At 38.8% G+C, this 22,990-nt stretch overlaps 1 protein-coding gene across 2 annotated transcripts in view; it reads right to left on the bottom strand.

Moving 5' to 3' along the window:
- Positions 1–22,990, bottom strand: part of slc39a11 (solute carrier family 39, member 11) — a 152,717-nt gene that overhangs the window by 101,318 nt on the left and 28,409 nt on the right. For both annotated transcript variants that reach the window (XM_008437980.1, XM_008437981.1), the window contains exon 4: positions 19,198–19,356. In XM_008437980.1, coding sequence (XP_008436202.1) covers positions 19,198–19,356 — 159 coding nt within the window. The remainder of the gene's footprint in view (positions 1–19,197; positions 19,357–22,990) is intronic.

Genomic DNA, 22,990 nt, shown 5'->3' with positions numbered 1-22,990 from the left:
TGTGTAAAGTCGTGGTGACGCGCCCCGCTTTGCCATCACTTGCTGCAGAGGATCGCGTTACATTGCTTAGCCAATCAGAGCTGCGGAGGAGCACTGATTGAAGGAGTTCCACTCTCAGCATGGATTTTAACTTGTGTCAAATTACTTCAGCAAAGCTCAACATTTTTACCAAATTCTGTAACTTTCGGTGTACTTCTAAATCTGCTCCTTAGTCGCATCTTTTTAGGCCTGCTACTGCCTCTAGTGGCGTGGGGGTGGTAACACAACTAATTACATTACTAAATCAGAATACCGCAAAGTCTTTATTATTTATTAGAAATTTTTTATTATCTTAAAAATGTAGAGCTAATTAAAAGGTTCTAAACAAGACCTTAAAGTGGTTCCAGTTTCTCTCGATGGCCAACCTGTTGAAACTGTGGCAAATTTTAAATACCTTGGGTCGTTCCTGGACAGTCAGCTCAGCTTTGCTGAAAACACTGACTATATTTTGAAGAACTGTTCTCAGAGACTCTACCTTTTAAGAAGACTTGGTGATCTTGGGGTGACCCAAATAGACTCTAGTTGGGTCACCCCTATGTCTTGAATTTGGGGGGGAAAAAATCATTTTATTTATCGCTACAGAAGGGTTCAGTGAATGCGCATATGAAACTGGTGGGTTCGGTACCTCAAAAAAGGTTAAGAACCACTGTTCTAGGTTCTTCAAAGTAGCCACCTTTTGCTTTGATTACTGCTTCGCCCACTCTTGGCATTCTCTTGATGAGCTTCAAGAGGTAGCTCATCAATGGTCTTCCAACAGTCTTGAAGGAGTTCCCAGAGATGCTTAGCACTTGTTGGCCCTTTTGCCTTCACTCTGCAGTCCAGCTCACCCCAAACCATCTCGATTGGGTTCAGGTCCGGTGACTGTGGAGGCCAGGTCATCTGGCGCAGCACCCCATCACTCTCCTTCTTGGTCAAATAGCCCTTACACAGCCTGGAGGTGTGTTTGGGGTCATTGTCCTGTTGAAAAATAAATGATGGTCCAACTAAATGCAAACCGGATGGAATAGCATGCCGCTGCAAGATGCTGTGGTAGCCATGCTGGTTCAGTATGCCTTCAATTTTGAATAAATCCCCAACAGTGTCACCAGCAAAGCACCCCCACACCATCACACCTCCTCCTCCATGCTTCACGGTGGGAACCAGGCATGTAGAGTCCATCCGTTCACCGTTTGTGTATCGCACAAAGACATGGTGGTTGGAACCAAAGATCACAAATTTGGACTCATCAGACCAAAGCACAGATTTCCACTGGTCTAATGTCCATTCCTTGTGTTCTTTAGCCCAAACAAGTCTTTTCCGCTTGTTGCCTGTACTTAGCAGTGGTTTCCTAGCAGCTATTCTACCATGAGGGCCTGACTAACACAGTCTCTTCTTAACAGTTGTTGCAGAGATGTGTCTGCTGCTAGAATTCTATGTGGCATTGACCTGGTCTCTAATCTGAGCTGCTGTTAACCTGCGATTTCTAAGGCTGGTGACTCAGATGAATTTATCCTCTGCACCAGAGGTGACTCTTAGTCTTCCTTTCCTGGGGTGGTCCTCATGTGAGATAATTTCTTTGTAGCACTTGATGGTTTTTGCGACTGCACTTGGGGACACGTTCAAAGTTTTTCCAATTTTTTGGACTGACTGACCTTCATTTCTTAAAGTAATGATCGCCACTCGTTTTTCTTTACTTAACTGCTTTAGTCTTGCCATAATACAAATTCTAACACTCTATTCAGTAGGACTATCAGCTGTGTGTCCACCTGACTTCTGCACAACACAACTGATGGTCCCAACCCCATTTATAAGGCAAGAAAGCCCACTTATTAACCTGACAGGGCACACCTGTGAAGTGAAAACCATTTCAGGTGACTACCTCTTGAAACTCATCAAGAGAATGCAGAGTGTGTGCAAAGCAGTAATCACAGCAAAAGGTGGCTACTTTGACGAAACTAGAATATAAGGTGTATTTTCAGTTGTTTTACACTTTTTTGTTTAGTACATATTTCCACGTGTGTTAATTCATAGTTTTGATGCCTTCAGTGTGAATCTATAATGTCAATAGTCATGTAAATAAAGGAAACTCAATGAATGAGTAGGTGTGTCTTACAGTACAGAACACTTTTGGTCTGTACTGTAAGTCTATAATAATTTAAAACATGGTTATCTAGGACTTTTAACACATTACAACTCCCATCTTTACCCCGAACTTTGATAGCCTTAAGTAAAGTCCTGTCTAGCCACTTGACTTCAGAAGTCACCAAATTACTAAATGGAGTTCATTTCATTGTGATACAACTCAGCATAACATTCTCTGTTCTATAAAGGTCTCATAGGTTTGTTAGAGAACAATAGAAAAATAATCTTGAAAAATAAAGAACACAACAGGTATGGAAGAAATCTTTGTTAAATAAGGGTTAGGGTATCAAAAAGGTACCAAAGCTTCCAACACCTCTGTTCAACATATTATCCATCTAAACCGACAGTCCTGAAAATGAAAATTGTCAAAGTGGTCATTTTGGAGGAGCCTCGAGATTCCACAACTCGGGTGGGTGAATCTGTTCAGAGGATGGTACTCAAAAAATATGACCCTTAAACAGTTGTGGAAAGAAAGCCATAAGGCGATTCTAGGGGTGTACCCATAAATTGACCCTACTTTCCTCAATTTTTGGGGGTCGGTGATAGGATGATACTTACACAAGGAACCGATCTTATTTACTTCCACAGGTCTCTGAAAAATCAGCCACTGTACCCATTTGGTCTGCCGTGTGAAAGGGCTGACAGCAAAAACCCCACCAGGTCAACGAGTAAGTTTAACTGTAGTTACCTCACTCTTGCCAACTTAGCGACTTTACTATAATTAGCAACTTTTGAGACAAAAAAAAAAAAAGAATCAATGTCAGCCAAAATCAGAATCAAGCTTTTTAAATTTTATGGATTAGCAATAAGCCAGAAAACTGCTGCTAGATGTTTCTCCCGGTGTAGGATGTGGATAATATTTGGAAAAACTGGCTCTAGCAGAAAGTTGAGCTTCATCTATTTTACAAAGAAAAACAGGCAAAAATGTCAATACTGGACACGCAAAGTAGGTAGAAACATAACCCCAAAAGACAGTGATTCTTAGGAGAAGGTGGTCTCTCTAGTGGTGCTGACAACAAAGCACTGCACATTATGCAGACTTATTTGTGACAAATTGGGAGAATGTGTATCCTTTTACTTGCACAAATGCTTTTTGTTCTATTGCATTTAAAAATCGCAACAAAATGCACCAAACAATTTTGCAAGGCATCTTTATGTTCATTAGATCTGACCACAGGGATCATGTCGAGTCATAACCTCCAAAGAAAGCTTGCTTTTGGGTGACAGACAACAGATTGATTTTTAAATACTCTTCTCTGAAGTCTGTACACATTCCTCCCTCAGGCCCAGGAGGCACACAGCAACCACATCTCTTTAGATAGAAAAACAACAATCAGCTGAAATCAATGTTGCTGAAGGACGTGCAGCCAGCGCAGGACAACGTTAAAGTTCGAGTGATTTCCGATGCTATAAAATGCATCAGATAGGCATGCGGCACAGCGGTTTTCCCTCCAAACGCAGACCAGATAAGGTATCGGTGTTTCGTCAGAGTCATTCGCTAAACACGTGTTCAGCAAAACATGCTCCACAGACCAAGCCGACACCTTAGATAAGGAAGTCATCACTTATTCCCAGGCTATCATAAACACGTCAGAGTGGAGATCACAAACAAATTGGATGAATCTCAGCGAGACGATGAACGCTCATTAAATGGTCACTGCAGCTCGCCGGAAGCGAGGCCACCGGTGATATATTGAGGGACAACAGAAAGCAACGATGTTCTGAGATGCAATTATAAGGGTCCGACATCAAAAAGGCAGGTGTAAGAGGGAGTCAAAGAGCAAGAGCCAGACATGGCCCTGCAGAGTGGAGCGGTGTCAACAGATGAAAGCCTTCGTGGCCAATTTAAAAAAATTTAATAAGGAGGTGGCCTACAGTGGAGAAGAATAGGGAAATACCTAACCAGCAGTGTAATAAATGGGCAAAGAGAAGACAGGAGTACTTGTTTGACTGTATTTCTGCCTGATTGTGTCTCACCGCCTAACCTGTGTTTCAAAACAGCCTGAACACGAAGCGATTTGGAATATCAGCAGTAGCAGGTTGGCGACAGGTGCACCCAGGGGTTTTACAGATGCTGCCATTTTTCTTGCTTAGAAGCAAGAAAAATGCTTCTAAGCAATTTTAGAAGCATTTTCTAAATGCTTCTAAAATAATTTGACTAATGGTGCTGTGCAAATGAGAACATGCCTAAATTAGCATAATACATTTTAAGGGAAAAATGAAAACCAGTTTTTTAAATGATTGTAAGCATATTTCCAAAGAGCCATATAAGGTTGAAATTATGTTACAGAAGTATACCCCATAATTTTTTTCCACATTGTGTCACATTACAAAAACTAACAAAAGCATTCATATTTTGGACATATTAAAAGAAAAAAAGACTTTAAGGTATGGTATGAATTCACCATCTTTAACCCTCCCGTGGTCTTAATGCGATGCTCAAGAGGAGCTCGGCATACAGTGGCAAAACTGTCTGACCGTTTTGCCAGGTTGTTCCATCAGATCGTCAATTCCTGAAACTACACAGACAGAAAAAGTTGTAAAAGTGCACAAGGTAAAAAGAGGTAGTTATTTGTGAGGTCCAAATAAGTCCCTCTCTTAAGACCACATGAGGATTAAGAACAACCTTCTGGGGTTTTACCTTTACCAGTTTTGAACATTTGAACATCTCCCCATTCTTCTCTGCAGTATACCTCAAGTGCGCACAGATTGAGTAAAACTAAACTACTTCCTTCTCGCTCTGTCAACTCTTCTACAGCGTCTAGCAGGTTTTACTCCAAGATTGTATTTAGTTATTTCCACCTTCTAATAAACTCTTACCAGATTTCCTAACCCTACTGAAGAATCCCACAGCATGACACACTTTGGGTGCGTTCACACTGCAGCCTGAAGTGACCCAATTCCGATTTTTTGGCAATTCCGATTTTTTTGCCGGGTTGTTCACACTGCCAGTAAATGCGACCTGTATGCGTTCTGTAGTGTGAACGGGCAAACGACCTGAAAGTGTCCCGCTTGCGCACTAGCATTCTCAGTGTTCTGCCAACTGCCATAAATAGGAGAAGTGCTCAGTGTTTGCGGAAGTAAACATGGAGGCTAACGATGGAGCTTAGCGTACACATTTGAAGTTGTTGTCCGTTCAGAGCAGCATATTAACAACTTAATCCTCATTATAGTCAGTCATGTTTGTTGTTTTTCTTCCCACTTGCGCGTATCAGGACGCAGAATAGTRAGATTTGTTGAGAATCAGTGACGTTCAGTTCGGATGAATGCGACTTGGACGTTAGGTCGCATTTGAATCGGATACGTATCGGATATGGGTCACATTCGAAAAGAATCTGACCTGTGCTGTTCACACTGCCATGAAAAGATCGGATACAGGTCGCATTACGTAAAAAAAAAAATCGGAATTGGGTCACTTCAGGCTGCAGTGTGAACGCACCCTTTGACATGTTCCCTAAGAATTGTGGCAAACTGTAAACAGGTAATTAAAAACAATGTTTTTTTTCCAATTAATTACTAGGTGGATTAACGCCAAATTCACACAGCAAGATTTGTATGCTGATTTTTTGTCCTGATTTGCCCCTTCCAACAAGATCAAGAACAGATTATCAGGATGGCTCTCAAATAATGTTAAGAAATATTCCTGCTGTGTGTGGTGTGTTAAGAGTGATTTGGTCTGCTCTGAAGGATGTCGAGACCACTCATTACAATCTGAAGTATTAAACATGTTGGACTGTTTTGGCCCAATATCACAGCGTGTGGGGTGTTTCCCAAGGACAAACAAAAATGCTGACATCCACTGATCTTCCGGTTTAAGTGTACGTGGCCGACAACTTTGTGGCCAAGTTCCTGTCACTCCCAATCCCTTTTATTTATTTATTTTTTTTAAGACTGCTTATAACAGACTGTAAAATATTTAGTAGCAAGGAAGTTTCTTGACTAGACTTAATGCGCAGGTGGCATTCTATTGTGGTACCATGCTGGAATTGATGGATCTCCTAAGGGCAACCCATTTATTTCCCAAATGTTTGTGGAAGCAGTCTGTATGCCAAGGTGTTGGATTTTATAAACCTGTGGGCACTGACATGACAGAACAGCTGAATTTAATAATCTTGATGGCTGAACTTCTGGCAATATAGTGCATGTCATTTGGTAGAGGGAAGCAGGTAGAAGTTGAAAAGAGCTAGCAAGAGTATTCCGTCTTTTCAGCCCCCTTTACATACAGAGTAATGGTGCAAATATCTCTATTCCCTATTTAATATTGATAATGTAATAAACAATTATGGAAATTCTTAGCCAATGTGAAGGGACTTCAAAGTTTAAATCAACCTTTCACTGAGGATTAAGTCTTGAAAAAAATGCACAAAAATATATGAACGCTATGTTAAGTGATAGAACTAATTCTTTCATGGTACTTTTTTAAAGCCTTGTAAAAAAAATACATTTATGCCTTAATGTCACATTGCTGAGGAAGTCATAATGAAAAATACAAAAGTAGAAATCCCAACAACAATGAAATTCTGTTCAACAACATGAAGTTCCCATTCCTTCAGTAAAAATTAAATGCACTTATAAACATGTTGATATTTTTGTGAAATTCTGTCGTGTTTTGAGAAATGTGTTTTTGCTTTGTCATCCATTGTTGTTTTGTCTGAACTGTCAGTTGTATTTGTGTAGAGAAATCTCCACAGGGCTGTTCTGTGAGAACAGACCCAAAGCAAAGCCAGAGGGAACAATAGGAAAGAAAGTGATTATGGTGGGTTTTCACAAAAGTGATTATGATGGGTCTCCACGGTCTGGAGATAAGGAACATACAGAGCTAAATCAATGAGCGTTAGTTCTGATTGCGGTAAAATATCAGGAAAAACAGATCAAGAATTTCAGGCAAAACTTTCTAAAACTGCTGGTTGTGGTTTCCAAATACCTGCTGAACATTAAACTTAAAATTTTTTTTTTAAATGTTTGACAATATATTGCTAAAAATGCTATGTGGATCTGTTCCACATACAGAAAAAAACAGAGTTATCATGACTCGGAAGCACACCTGAAACAACCGTAGGTAAAAACTAGTCTTCAATCTAACCGGTTATAGAAACCTTGGCAACAAAGTAAAAAGCTATGTTGTGTAACGATGAAAAGTTTTAAACTTCTTTCGGAAATGATGGACCTCACATCACTGCCTGCTCTCTAGTCATTATTGCATATTTTGAAAGACTGAATCATGGCAATTAATGGGTGCATTAGTGCACATGGCAAAGGTAATTTTATCTTCTGTGAAGGAACCATTAAATCTGTACCATTTACACAGACCACGTCCAATCAATCAACCACAACAAACCACATTCTGCCTGCAATTCAACCTGAATTCATGTGTTATTATACAAAATACCTTCTAAGAACAAATAAAACGCACAAAAAAACAAAAAAAAACATTCTATATCAAATTTGTCCTTATGAATAGCAGGAGCTTTATCCCAAAATTTGCAATACCAATCACCCTGCTTCCAGTTGAATGACTGGTGACCAGGGGTGAAAATAGCTTTAAATTCTTGGGGGTACTATGACAAAAAAAATAATAATACACACACACACCCACCTACACACACATATATATACACCTTCTTTGCGTGCTTTGGAGTTTCTGTGTTCATTAATTTTTTTGCGAAGCGGTAAAAGTTGGGTATCTCTAGAATTGCTACAAAATAAAGCTGTATTTCCTTCAGCCCACTGGCTGCAATGTTGACACCTTGAGATGCAATGAGACCTAAATTCTGAACATCATGGCATGGAGTGCATCCCAGTTTTCCACGACTGGCATATAACCATTCATTTTAGCTTTTAAACTGGTTATATTGATCCTGTGTCCAAACAGAGGGATAATCAGTAGCCCAGCATCATGACCTGTTTGTTCTGAAGATCCTCCAGCTTCCACTTCTCTTCCTGATATGGCGCCTCTTCATCCTGACTCTCATACTGATAGGAGGAACCACAGAGTGAAAAGCACATTTTCTGAAGTTGGGATGTTTTTCCTCCAACAGGTTCCAGAGAATCACCTCAAACCAGATGTTGGACTGGAATTTTTTTCAATGTCATTTGTGAATGTTAGAGCCTCATTTTCAACAGTGGAGCTATAAAGGTTGAGAAATGTTATTTTGGAGAAAATCTCATCAACATCAATATTTCCACTAAATAAGAGGCAAATAAAGTGTTTGATGAAGGAAAAGCCTCTCAGACTCTGAGCCCGACAGCACCAAACTTTTTTTTAAATATTAGACAATTTAATTTCACATAATTATCTCGGTAGAAGTCATTTGTTTGTTAAATACTTAATGAAACATATTTGCTTGATGTTTGTTGTGAATGACGTATAGGCCTACTCACAAAGAACGAGGTAATTATTCCAAGTTTGTCGTTTATTGAATGTTCAGAAACTACAACAGCTGTAAAGCGCCATGAGAATGGTAAAGAAAGGTAAAACAACCTGGACAGGTGATCAACTCTAAACCACTTGCACATTTTTACTCTCTCTCTCTGTGTCATCCAAGTGCACATGTTGCCATGGCAACCTCCTGCGCTCTCCAAGCCGACCAGAGATTACTTAAAACCATAACATTCAGTCCGTTACGATATTAGGTTTGCAGGCTTGATATTTATTTTGCGATCATTAATAAGCACTCCCCTGAACACAGCGGTGGTTGATTAGATCGACTCAAAACCTTCCGCGATCGACATATTGCACCGCTGCTCTAGCAAAGCACGAACAGTTCAGAAACAAAATGAAATGGGGAAAAAAGGTAATAACTGATTAAGTCATGTTTTAGATTGTTCTTGAAAAACAGATGAACTCTTCTGGTGTCTACTCTGGATCAGAATTTAAATCAGGTGGATTTGGGTACATCATAATTCATATCTTAAATGTAAATATCGTATGCTACATAGGAGTTGCTGTTGCTTCTGGTTCACATCTTCCTGGTGCTACCATTTCTATGATATGCTTTTGTACCGTCTCATCTGGGCCATTGCCAGCACTTTAATTGCCCTCTGAAGCTTTGTCCTGGTCACAGTGAGCGCTCTCAGCAGTCGGAAAGCTGACTTTCCTACAAGCCCGCTCACTCTGATGTCACAGAGGGTGAATGGACACAGTCTAGCCAACTTCCCTAAACCCAACTCAGAAACTCTGAGAGGAGAGTTTGAATTTATTTGCTGCAGCTACATTGTCCTCCTTAGGGACAGTAACTTTAATTACTTGAACTCTGGGCTGAGCGTTGTTTATGTGATCTCTGGAGGGAAGATTAAACGTCTGTCCAAATCAGCTCTTCCCTCATGACTTGAATGAGATCTCGTCTGTGATGCTACCTCATGGCAAGCCGCCCCTAGCCCAACAAAAGCTATGAGCTGGTGATCTGTCCTTGCAACGTTGTTGCTGTAACTCTGCATTCCTTCAGCAGCAACCTCTGCAACACCTGGTGGTGCTGCCATCGGAAGAGCTCCTGGGCCAGAGTGCTGACAGAATGGCACAGGGATGCAGAGTTTCGTCTCATCAGTCAGATGGCCCAGCAGGCTTTACTTGCTCCCCCACCAGGCTAAACATTGTTTATTTTTTACAGGTCAACAATTATGGCAAAAATGGGCTAAAGGGTGTCCTTAACCCGTGAAAGATGCCAGTAGAGATCTTTTGTTTTACCGTCACCTTCAAAACCGTTTCCTCATGACAGCTAAGGCGCACCAGAGATAACTTTCTCAGCAAAAGTCCTCTACAATCCAGAACCAAATACAACTAATATCATGTTTTTATCAATGTAAAAGGAAAATTAATAAGATGGAAATCTTCATTCTCAAACTGGGATGTCTTGCTGACAGAGCCACTGACGCATTCAGTCAAATGAGTCAAGCTGGGCTTTTACTTGACTAGACATCATCAAACATCCCAAAAAGGCCCATCTGGATTCCTCCTGTGCCGAAAACAAGTCGGGTAAACAAACAAGAAACCGGCGGAATGAATCATTTTGTCAAGTAGCTCTGTCAAAAACCGTATGCATCATATTTGCTGTTGGGAAGTGCTATCAGAACAGATTAATGATATTACAGCTCTGTTTGCTTTTTTCATTCCATGAGTTTATGTAACGATGACATGATTAACATCATCATCTGTTCTGCTCTGGCACAATATATAGACACATATGCACATATGTACAGCTGCCAAAACTGGCTCATAAACACTTGTATTTTGCACAGTAAGGCACTAAAGTGGAATAGTTCAACTCTCATTGGACCCACCCTAGTACAATATACATACTCTGTTAATACTTTTCGGAAAGAAAACTTAAACTGCATATGCCACATAAGGAAAGCTCAGTTAGATATAATAGACGCATCAGCCATCCAGATGCGATGCCTCTTTTCATTCTTATTTGTCACGGCTGATGACTTCCCGTCTAAGTCATTTGATCTAATGGGAAACAAGAGAGTCTGCTGGAGCAGAAACAGCTTCTGCAGAACTCAGTCTGAATATCTGCAGCATGTGTTTTATGATGCTCTTACCCGCGTTTTTTTTTATTGTCTAAATTGCAGGTTGGTCATTTTATGATTATTTTTACTGTGACAAGCAAATTGCTTTTACAACCTTTTATATATTTCTTCCATTTTCTCCTTTTAATGTGTTCTGCTTTCATTCTGCTTAGAACGATGAAATGGATCCCTGCTTGAAAAGAGTTACATGTACAGCTGAGGTGAATAGAAGCTGCAGAAGGGAGGTATATAAAAAGCCATGCTGTGATTTGAAACTATTCCCTGCAGGTCATGGTGTCGGCAGATTTATTTTTTGCCACTTAGATTTTTTTGCCTTTACAACAGGGGTGTCCAAAGTTGGTCCTCGAGGGCCGGCATCCTGCATGTTTTAGTTCTCTCCCTAGTGGTTGTAGCAACCTCCTCAGCAAGTCGGTGTTCTGCTTAGGCCTTCTAATGAGCCATCATTTTATGCAGGTGTGTAAATCTGTCCCTGCCATTAAAAAAAGCATGGCAGGGACAGATTCCAATGCAGTTCTACGACAGTACAGCTGAAAAACCACCTCATCCAAGCACAAAATCTTTTTTCAAAAAAATTTGATAATTTTAATTTTGGTTCATTTCCATTAAGCAAATGGATTTTTTGTAATTTCAAGCTGTTAAGTATTATGGCTAAAGAAAACGCAGGTGCTGATTTTGACTGCAAAATTTTGGAGGGAGTTCTTACCATGGTAATTTCAACACGCAAGTGTACAGTTTGGGGAATTAGTATCTATAGATTTGATCACATCCATCTTTCTTATTCTGCGAAAAGGAAAAAAAAAAAAAACTGAAAAAGTTTCAATGAATCCTACTCGTCAGGGCTTCACAGTTACACCAGTTCTCTGTTACACAATCTCAGAGGGTGAAACTCTGTCCTCAGTTCTAGCCCAGACACAGCAAACAGTGAAGATGTCATGTGTTTGCTTCGGTCGTTGTGTCTTCTATAGTCATGATTAAATACCCTGTGCACCCAGAGGACAGGAAGCATAAATCAGGAGATTTACGGTTTACCATGATGCAATGCTCCTTGCCCGTCAAGACTTCTATTGCCTCTCTTGACTGTATGATGCTATGGAGATATGTCATAGGTTTGGTAGACGGGAGGTAATAGGTGAGCAGACACATCTGTTGCTCTACAAATACATGCAAATAAATCTTATGAAAAGCACAAGGAAGAGTTTCAAAGCCGTCAGTGGAATATCATCTGTCTGGGCCTTTGTTCATTACTTTTCCTGCCGATTCTCCTGGCCTCTTTAAAGGCCTGCAGGAAAAGACTTAGTTTAATAAGTCTTTTCCTGCAGTGTGTAGAATCCCCCTTGTAAAACCACTTTATCTTGCAAGAGTTTCCATATTATGTGTCCTTTTGAAAGTTTGGGGAAAACAAAATGTCAAAAGAAAGTGAAAAGGTCTGAAGTTTAAAAAAATGCTTATTGAGAAATTCTTACGCCTTTTATATTGACTGTTTTAAATACAAAAACAGAGTGGAAAGGTTTAGTGCAACTACTTAGGGTGTTAATTTCAGCCACTGAAGATTTAAACCAATGGCAAGAGACCTTCACAATTGTGAAGAATGTAAAACAATAGATTTCAAATGAAGACATAAGAATTAACTCTGTTGCTTTGCAGCAAGAAGGTCCTGGGTTTGAAATCTGGCCTGACGTTTTTCAGCATAACGGGATCAAAAGTGTTCTGCTATTTTAGGTGAACCAAATATAAGGTTTGTTAAAGTGACAAAAGTTGAACATTTTTCAACTTACTTTCATGTCACAGGTCAGTGTGTGCATGTCTACATGCAAGAGCTCAAAATTTCACCAGACACTTGACAGGAGGAGGGCAAGCGATTATCGCTTCATTGAGCCCTTAAAGCCTGAATGTTCTCCTCATACATGAGTGGGTTCTCTCCAGACAACCTAGCTTCCTCACAGAACCCAACAACTTTGTAAAAAAATAAAAACAAAAAAAACACTGTCCTAAGTATGAGTGTATGTATGTAAGGTTGTGTGTTGCTGTAATATCTGGTGGTCTATTCTGGTCTAAATGCGTCTTAAATTCTGATACCAGCTTTTTGCTCAGTAACACCAACACCCAGTGTATGCGGGTAGCTTCTGGCCTCACAAGTCATGCAACAGAAAGACATTGCCACCCACTGCTGGTAAGGGGTGCCATCATGACAAAACCCAACCATGATTGGGTTTTGTCATGAAACCCAGTCATGCACATCCCTGTTTTTGTAACCGTCAACATCTGATGTAGTTGGTGCTTACAGGGAGTCTCRCATTGTGAAGTCTGAAAGCATGTTTGTTTTTACAAGTTTATGCGTAGTGAATATTTTCACTTCACATTGACTATGCTATGGCACATAAAAATTAACTGACAGAACTTTATGTTCTACAAAATTCATATCTTTTGACATATGGTATGTTTTTACACCAACATACATGGTTAAATAGAAAACAGCATGACAGCAGCTGAAGTATGACATTCCACTTCCAGGATTCTTCTTAATGTTATGCAACAAAAACCCCAGAAAATTTACAACAATAAATTAACTCTAAAGTTATCTGCAGATTCTTTCACCTTTTCTTTTTTTTTTTTGCAGTATGTTTGCCCTGACATGTGGTGTGCAGCCACACAATGACTGACACAAAATATAGTAACTGATAAAAACATCCGATTTACAATTTACTGCACATTGTTAAACATCAAACACAATCTGTGTTTTCTCCTTTACCTAGGGATAGAACAGCAGGGCTTCTGGTTTCGACAGAAAGGTATAAAGCACAAAAATCACAATAGCAAGACAAAAAAGACTAATTTGAATTTCTGTAATAAAAGCTTTCAGTATTATGGAAACTCATACCCACTTCTTTCTGTATTACTGTTCATTCTTTCCCTTCACTCACAGGATCTTTAATGATGAAACCAGGCGAGACACATCTACAAAGTTAACATCCATTTCTTTGTGGAAATTTTTTTTCTCCCACATTCTCTTTTTCAGGAAGGGCAGGAAAGTTGTGGGAAATACTGCAGGAGGAATAAACACATAATACTGGAAGAGTTCCACAGCCTTCTGGTTACCTGGTTTCATCACCAAGCTAAAAGCCCCTTTTGCCCCTTCTTGTCGACCCAGCTCACTTGCTTCCTAACATCCTCACCCTGAGTCTCACTGTTAACTTATCGCTCTCATCCCTCTCTCCTCTGTGTTCATCGTGTGCTTCCTTCATCATTCTTCTCATTCAGCCCCGGTGTTTGTTGAAGAGCCCATAAAACTGAAACCAGCAGCTGTCCAAACACTGATGACCCCCCGCGGTGTTTGTGGGGGGAGAAGGAGGGACGTCAGTGCCCTCTTGCCACCATTTTCCCAGCTAATTTTCTGCTGTTATAACAGCTCAATATATTCACTATTGTCATCTTGACATGCCGCCCAGACAAGAGAGAGCAAAAGCGAAGAAAAACAGAGGAGCTGTGGAAAATGTGGTGAAGTAGAAACAAACGAGGTTCTGCAGGGGGCTCGGGTAAAAGCAGAAAACAACTGCATGAAGCAGAACTCACAACGGCATGGAGGATAAATTGGCATAAATGTTGGCAAGAAAACACAAGTCAATGCATATATTTAATTTTAATTGTCTACACATTCTTTCAGGTGTTAAAGTGGATAAGACTTTTAAATCCTTCGTTTTCTTACTTAAATAATTTAGTTGTGGTCTGCATGAAGTGGAACTTCAATGCTTTGGTCTAAATTCCTTGTTATTGTAGGCCCCCTTTTTTTTTACCCCTTTGGAGGTGCTTCTGACAGCAACTCATTTTGGTGCCGTCTCTCTAAATCTGTCTGAGGAACTTCCTGTTCGGCCATTTGTGTAGTTTCATCGCAGATAACAGTAGTTGTTGCCAAGAACGTCACTAAATGCATTTGGATCAGGAGTACCCAAAGACAAAAATATCAAACACAATTCCAAACTTTTTATGTAGTAATACTATTCAAAACATGCAGTATGGCTATGTCCACAAGGAGCTAAAAGCTAGCACAAAGAGCTAACATAAGCAAAAGGAATGATGCTAAAGATATCAAAATATCGACAAATTCATGTCTCAAACAGTTTCTTGTCATTTCAGCATTTGACTCAACATCCTTGAACTTTGACAGTGAGAAATAAAATTGGCGGATTCAAGAAAATTGTTAGCCAGATATCCATGACCTTGTTTGGCAGTTCCACAGTAAATACTGTGATGTAACAGTTTCAGGAACGTAATATGGACTAGAAAAAACTGTCAGCTTGAAAAATATGAGCCAAACAGATAATACGTAGCACTGGGAAAGACTAATTCAACTTTTATGAACTCCTAGAGACAACACAATGTATTTATGAGCTAAAAAAGTGGATTTTAGATCTTACGTTCCCTTTCAGTAAAATACTAAGATGCATTGAAATAGTGACAAATTAAAACTTAAGATTATCCCCACATACATGGAATAAGGACATTTTTCAGCACTTATATTCTACCTAAAAAGATAACATAACATTTCACAGTGTAAGTTTGAATCCAACAACACACTCTGAATTTACCAGAGGTAGACTTTCATAAATGTTATATATAGCAATTCTGTTCCAGTCGAGTTTTTACAAAAATAGTCAATTTCTTTAAAGCTCCTCGGACTCCATTTTGTTTTGAGCAGAGGGGAAAATATATATGTATGATGACTCTCCCTTCTATGACTATTTGTTTTGTCTGAAAATCATGAGCCATCCCTCTTTAATGATAAATTATTGTGACATATACCTGAAAAATAGTGACATATAATACTGCATGGTACAGTTATATCAGTGTCGTGTAAATTAGCTGTGTTTTATTCAAGCTTGAGGGTTGTTGGCAATTAAGTTCTAAAATATTCCAGAAACAACTTTCCACCTGAGGGATGTTCAGCATGTATGTTTTCTTCCTTTCCTTATTACATCTGGAAGCAGCTCAAGGTGTCAGCCATCTTTAGCTTGTGGCGTCTTCATCTACTCCGGTCCGAACCGTTGGGAGGACCCGTCTCCCCCGACACAAGACGGCGACAACTCTGACGTACGCCTCAGGGCTCTGGGCGACATCTTCATGTCTGTTATTTTTCAGAAGCTACAGCTAAAATGAGCAGATATCTTGAGTCATCAACGTCCCATGGCCAGTGAACTTTCACGCCCCTCAGAGTTACGCTTACATATAGCCTCTCTTTCACCTGATTGGATGGAATAAACATTGGGTCAGGTGTAAATCGGAGACCTCCTCCACTTTCCATCTCGGAAAACTGAGTACTGACATAGCAAAGGTGGTACAGAAACGTCTGCTTTTTATTTAGCTGCTGGCTGAGATGAGAGAGGAGAAAAAAACCTACATGACATAAATGAGATCTTAATAGCTACAAGCTAGACTGCACCTGTCATAAGGTCCTGTTTGTGTTTCAAAGCCGAAAGGAAAAAATAACTTTGTTTAATCTGTGTCTAATGGGTGGAAACATGTCATGTTACCAGTGACACTGTGACAAGAACAAGTGTGCAGTGAAGCATGAAATATGTATTAAAAGATGAAACAATTACTGACTTCTGGCCAATTTCCAATTTCTCGAAAGGAATAATCGGCAAATACTGACGTTAGCCAACTTCAAACTTTCCTTAACAGCTTTTATTAAAACTGTTCAATATATATAGTTTTTTATTTTGTGGTTGAATATTCTCTTCAAAACAAAATGCTTATTGTATAATATATCTTCTTCTAAAACAGCCCAGGGTTAAGCTGTACAAATAAACCCCAGCTAAAAAAAAAAAGCACCTGCAAATTCTAGCTCCTCAAAAAAAAGTGTGATTTCAGTAAACTTTAAATCATACTCAACAAGATCAGTTCAAAGTTAAGTTTGAGAGATCAAGTATTTCCAACCTCATCATCCTTCAGATGTTTCTATGGCTTAACAAGAGTCGACATGTGGTAAATTAAATTGATCGGGGTCTTTATAAGGCCCGACAGTTCTGTATTAGTGTTAAGAACAAAACATGAAATTAAAGTATACAGAAGTGCAGACAAGAGAGAAACCAAAAAGGATCTGAACGTGACAGAAAAGTTGTCACGTTCTGCTCCGAGTCTCCATTGTTCTTGCTGGACTCCATGTGGACGTCATGTTTGTTCGAGTGTGTGTGTCGTGTTGTCCATGCAGGCATGGTCTGCTCCCTCATATGTAATCTGTGTCACTGCTGCTGTCCCGGTGTGACTGCAGGAGCTTAAGGCAACAGCTGCTCTCTCCTGCTCAAACTCCAGCAGCACAGAAACCGTTCTGCCTTGCTTAAACCAAACTAAATAATTCAGATTCCCTTTAAAAGGGATGTTTTTAAACAGAAACTTAAGGCATCATCATTTTCTTATTTTTCCACATTAACCAAAAAAACAAACAAAAAAAACATGGAAAATTGACTGTTAAAGTTGAATTTTTCTTTGCCTTATGATTGGGGTCAAAAATGGTTCCACAAACAGACATGAACAAATAATTAGCAAGAGCATGATGATAGTAGTAAAGGGATGAGTACAAACCTCAAACAAGATTCATGACATAAATAAGTATCTGTCTCATGCCAATATCTATAATCCTGCCCAGTGTCTGTTTGTAGTTCTGAATCACATGTTCAGGCTAAGTAGAGCTAGTTTCTGGTCCACCTTTGTTAGCTTCAGTCTGGGTTTTTAACATGTAGCAAAATTTTTAGTTACCAAATTCTTGACATTTTGAATCAACACATTTGATGAGTACGTACGTACACTAGAAACTGGAAAACAGGTTTTTTTAAATGCAAATAGGGATTTGTTTCATGCTAACATATTTAGCAATGATTATGTGCAGTGTTTGTATTTATAGTTGTTCTGGTTCCTAAAAGCTAGCAGGCTAATTGCTACACCAAGTTTCTGGTTGACCTTTGTTAGCTTCAGTCTGTTTTCAACATGAAACAAAATTTTAAAGACAGTCACTTCTTGATGCCTTGAATTATCGTCATTTGTTGAGACTGAACTGTGTAGCATCTTTAAAGTTTTTTCTGATGTTACTTATGTTTTTTTCTCAGTCATAGCCACAAACGTCTTAGCTGCTGAACATATTAGCGGTGAATCATCTCGCCACTTTATTATTCTGTATTTTGTACTTTTGGTCCTCTCATACTCTATGAAGCCGTTATCTTACAGCATCGTGTCAGTACGTACCTGCAGGAAGTTGAGGCCTAATGTGGCTAGCAGTAAGTTGCTAATATTTAAACGGATATTGTTAACTTCTTCCATCTGGCAGATTTATTACCTTGCTGTGTAGACAGGGAAGCTTTACTGAGCTTTTCTTCGTTCCTCATAAACAATGAGTCAGTCTTTTAAGATGCTTTGCAAAGTTTGTAGAGGTAATTAGCTTTCTGGCTACCGGTGGCAACAGCTTACATAAGGCCTCATTAACATCCTTCAAAATGTCCTTTTCTGTCCCCCCACAGTCAAATTACACCCCAAAATGTCTTTGTTTTTGTCTTTTTAACTTGAAGCAATGAATCCCAGCTTTAATTCTCAGCCTTCATGTGAGCAGCTGAAATGAAGTAGAAAGGAAAAGTGTTTTGTGTGCCAGCTCAGGAAGAAAATGCCTCAGTTTATAAGATAAAAATTCATTTGTTAAGTATCGATTATATTTCAAAATGTGAGCCCTAGTCCCTTAACATTTTGCTTCGGGCCATTTTTAATCGCAGTATTTACTCATTTGTTGTGTTTGTGTAAGGCAGGGCTGTCAGAGTCTGTGTTCTGCTACTTTTACACCTACCTCTGGCCCAAGACCAGAATAAAACGCAATCCTGACCGACAGTTTTGTTAATGACCTAATCATTTTGATGAAAGTGTTTTGGAGAGACTCGTCCAAACGCTGAATGGCTGGAGTTTGAGACCTCCAGGTGTATGGCTGAGTTTTCTCATTACATAAAAGTCAACATGCCTGTTATCTTTCAAAAACAGGGCAGTCTAAGAGGAAACTTCTCATTTCTCCATCTTCTAACATATCTCTCTCCTGCATTCTCTTGAAATTATTACCTTGAACTAAGCACTGAATGCTACATTTTCCTGAAATACGCAGCAAAAAAGTCCTTGTTGATTCAAACCCTTAAAAAATAAATAAATAACCATCACTTGGGTCTTAAGTGTTTCTTGCATAGCTTCTATTTATTGAAGAGCAGCAGCTCTCAGAACCAATTATGTTATTATCTGAACCACACAAGAGAGTGTTCCAGGTACTTCGGTACTGTAAAAAAAAAAAACACTTTGACTCACCTCAGAAAACCTTTAACTATTTCTAGAAACTTCTCACGGTATGTGTACTGCTAGGGAACATGGCCAAGCATAAGGTAATTTATCCATGGACAGTCCTTTCGGTCAGTTTGGTGGAAAATGTGTTTTCAGTACGTCAACCACAATAGTCCTTCTCATTATCCTTTCAGACAAATACGAGAGTCTTACCAGCATGGGCAACACCAGGTCAGCAAAGTAAACAAAAGCTGCTCCAAGTGTGAATCCCACAGCCACGGGCAGGAAAGCGAATGAGCCGTACTTCCCAGAATCCTCTGCCATGTCAATTGCGGGTGCCAGCAATGACCAATAGGATGCAGCCAACATTACCTAAGGTATGCAAGAAAAGAAAGAAAAAAAATATTGTTTATTAACTGCACTGGAGTTGTTGGACAATGCAGATTTTAAGCTAGCAATCACAAGCGTAGGATTTTATTTCATGTTTTTGATAAGTTTTATGATCAGGGATAATAAATGGCTTTACTCAAATGATTAGCTACGGCGCAGTTTGGTGTCATCTGTGTAACGCTTTCACAGCTATATTTCTCTAGCACAGTTAATCCCTCACAAGTAGGACAAGAAAGTGAAAGTGAGACATTCAGGTACTTCTGTTCATTGCTACCATGTTTAAAATGACTTGTAAATGTAAAGTATTCCTTTGAGCAAAACTACAGCAGGTACCTGAATGTAGCCCAGGCTGCTTATTTTTTGTCTTTTTCAATTAAAAAAATTGTCACAAATGGATAACAAAGCAGACTAAAAAGCCTGAGAGTACTTTTAAATCTCTTGGTAGAGTTCTCGTTTGTGTAGTATCCAAGCTACTGTTACTTTGTCCTCGTCACTGGACAAACTGCCACATAAATCTTTGTCATGTAGTCTTACTCTTGAGAGGCACAACTTCTTTCGTCACCACTTTCTTCTTGTGTGAACATTAAATAGTGATGTCTAAGTTCCGGGTGCTCTATAGTGAACAATAGTGTTCAAATACCTGGTTCGTTTGAACATGAAAATGGATCTCAATAACATGACAACGCTAAATATCATTTAAATGATACAAGACCAATAAGACATGAAGTTTAATGCCTATCAATGCTAAATTTGTTCAGAATAGATAATTATACTATATTCACAGAATATGACAGCGGAACTCAAATTTTAGCAGGATTTTTTAAAGATGGTTTAAAATTTAATGGGATGCTTCAATATATGGTGTTTGGTTTTTGCACACTTAGTTAGACAAGAAGAAGGTTAAAATAATGTAAGTGTAAAAACCCCAGTAATGGTAAAGGGTCTACTTTCTGTCTAACATGGATTTTTACATGAGCACCACCTCATACTGCTCCTTTGACACCAGCTTTCTTACACAATCCAACAGCAGGGGAAATACAAGGCAGAAGCTGCCAATCAAAAGCAATTTGAGGTTATTGTTCAACCAACCAAGCGCTAAAACATTATGTAACTTCACAGCCTCTGGCTTTAGGTTTTGTATAACAATGTCTAACTTGATTGTATGTGCTTTAGTGCAATTCTGGGAATCGAAATCTCGTTTCGTTCTTTTCTGATCCACTGTCACTATTAGGAATTTAAGTAGTGAAACCACCAGATATTTTATTTTTTCACTTTTTACGATCATAGACCCCAGTCATAATAAGTATCAACGTAACTGTGCTTCAGTCATGGCTTATTTTTCAAATACATTTACACATGGGCCATATTCCTTTTATTTCTCAATAATAGATTTAACTGAACTCCAGGGGATGTTCAGTGCCTAAGAGATTTCATTTATATCCATCCCCTGACTTATACTTTTTAATAACCTGTTCTAAGATTTTGTTCTTTTGTCTTCATGCTGTAGAATATATGCTTCTTGATGTAATTCAAGAAGCATATATTCAAAGCAATGCTTATAATGGGCTTCTGTGTATGGGTTGGGATGATAAACTTTCTTTTTTAATAAAATATCTTAAAATATCTTACAAATACATCTTTTACCTTGATCAATGATGGCAAATTTAAAGGCTGTTTTATTTCAGCTTTTGTAGTTGCAATAGAAGAGAACAAATGTTCAACCTAAAAATCCACACCATACTAATAGCCGTACAGTTTCCTACAAAACCTTTTAAAAAGGAAACTAAAAATTAATTTTTAGTAAAAGACGTAGATGACAGATGTGGTGTCAAGAGGGACTCTAAATTAAATTTCTCACATGTGAGACTAAGAAATAGAGTTGAAAGATCACTGCAATGCTTCCGCACTTTCCAAATGACAGCGAGCAGAAAATGTCCCATTTAAATGTCAATCATGCGACATCATTTAACCCCACGGAGAACACCGAACCGACTCGGCGACAAGATATGAGAGGGCAAAAAGTGAAAAGATATAAAATTTTACAGAACCTACAGTAACATGAATTTAAATGTTTTTTTAACCTTTATTGAACTAGCCAAGTTCAGTGAGAACCAATGGTTTAGTATCTGTTTATACAGACATGAACATTTCAAGATAAACCTGCACTGAACAAATAACAAATATCTACAAGGTGTTTCTCTGCAACCAACATTTCTATTTTCTATTTCTTTTCTACCCAAGAACCTTTGTTCCATCTCCTTTGCAGCTGCCACACCACAGGCCCATTTCACAGGATCCACTTTCACTCATTAAATCTGAATGGGACGGTCTCTCCAGGCAACCTGAGCACTTGGTTCCAACATCTATTCTCAACTTTTATTTTTAAGTTCTTACCGCTGGCCAAACATTGGGAGTTCCTGCTCTCATAAATGATAATACTGTTCTGCTCATGCATACATTGATGTCTATGGGTAAAGCTTTTCATATATAAATGTATTACTAAGAGTATCGAGTTTAATCCTTGATCTTGAAACCAAATGAGAATGTAACTGCTTCTATTATATTTAGGTGCGCTGACATTTTCCAGGTAAGGTTTGTAATAAGCTCTCTCTTACTTCCTGTGATTAGTATTCAACAGCACATCTATGACAAATGCATTCTGAAGTAGAAGAGTGTAAAGCCATTCGGCTCTGGGAGAATAAATAAAAGATTATATCTGATGCCTTGTTTACTGGCATCAACAATCATCTATTATCATGGCTATAAGCTTTGAGAGACACGGAAAGATTTATTTTTGCTTTAACTTTGAGAATTTCCATTGAGAACAGGCTTCTATGTGAAGTGATTGGACAAAATGCAATTAATTTAAATGATTTTATCGATAGCTAATGGAAAATAGATTTTTTTTTTTTAAATGACAGGACATCCTCCTGATTCAATGAAAAGAACAGAAATGCTTTAAAGGTAGTAGCGCTTGTGAACCTCCCAGAAAACCCAAGTCATTACGTAAAAACAAAATCAGCCATTTACTGAATCAAGACATTGGAGGGATGAGTTTCAGTCACAGTGAAGCAAGTGCCATACTTGACTCCTAAATAGGATCCAAATATGGGATAAGGTTGCCACCAGGGCAGATGTGGCTCAGGAATGACAATAAGCAGGTCAGAGTGTTTCTCTACAGAATCCATTTTCCTCCAGGAACATACAAGTTTACTAGTAAAAGAATGTCAACTTGTTCATTGCCAAATGAACAGAAGGTAATTCAACAATATTTAGGAAAAAAATCTTATTTAAAAGTTACTTCCCTGTCAGCCATTAGCCATCAGCCAGTATAGCAAAACAGTGGACAGCATGACTCATAGAAGAGTTAATATCCTTTATGTATGTAATGTTAAATTTTGCAATTAGTTTTTTTTTTTCCTGTGTTGTATTCCTATATGCCTTTTAATTTCCTACTGATAAACTCATTTTCAAAGTGAGTGACAAAGAAATATTTTATTCTCAAATAGATTCTTTTACATCAGCGCCATCCAGCTTTTGTTTTTTCAGCCAATTTTACAGCATATTTGCTTAGGTGATGAGCTACATTCAGCAGGGTAGGTTTTCACAGGTTCTG

This window comes from Poecilia reticulata, linkage group LG19, assembly GCF_000633615.1.
Source record: "Poecilia reticulata strain Guanapo linkage group LG19, Guppy_female_1.0+MT, whole genome shotgun sequence".
Lineage (NCBI taxonomy): Eukaryota > Metazoa > Chordata > Actinopteri > Cyprinodontiformes > Poeciliidae > Poecilia > Poecilia reticulata.
The sequence above is the reverse complement of the archived record's forward strand: the minus strand, read 5'-3'. Positions and strand labels throughout refer to the sequence as shown.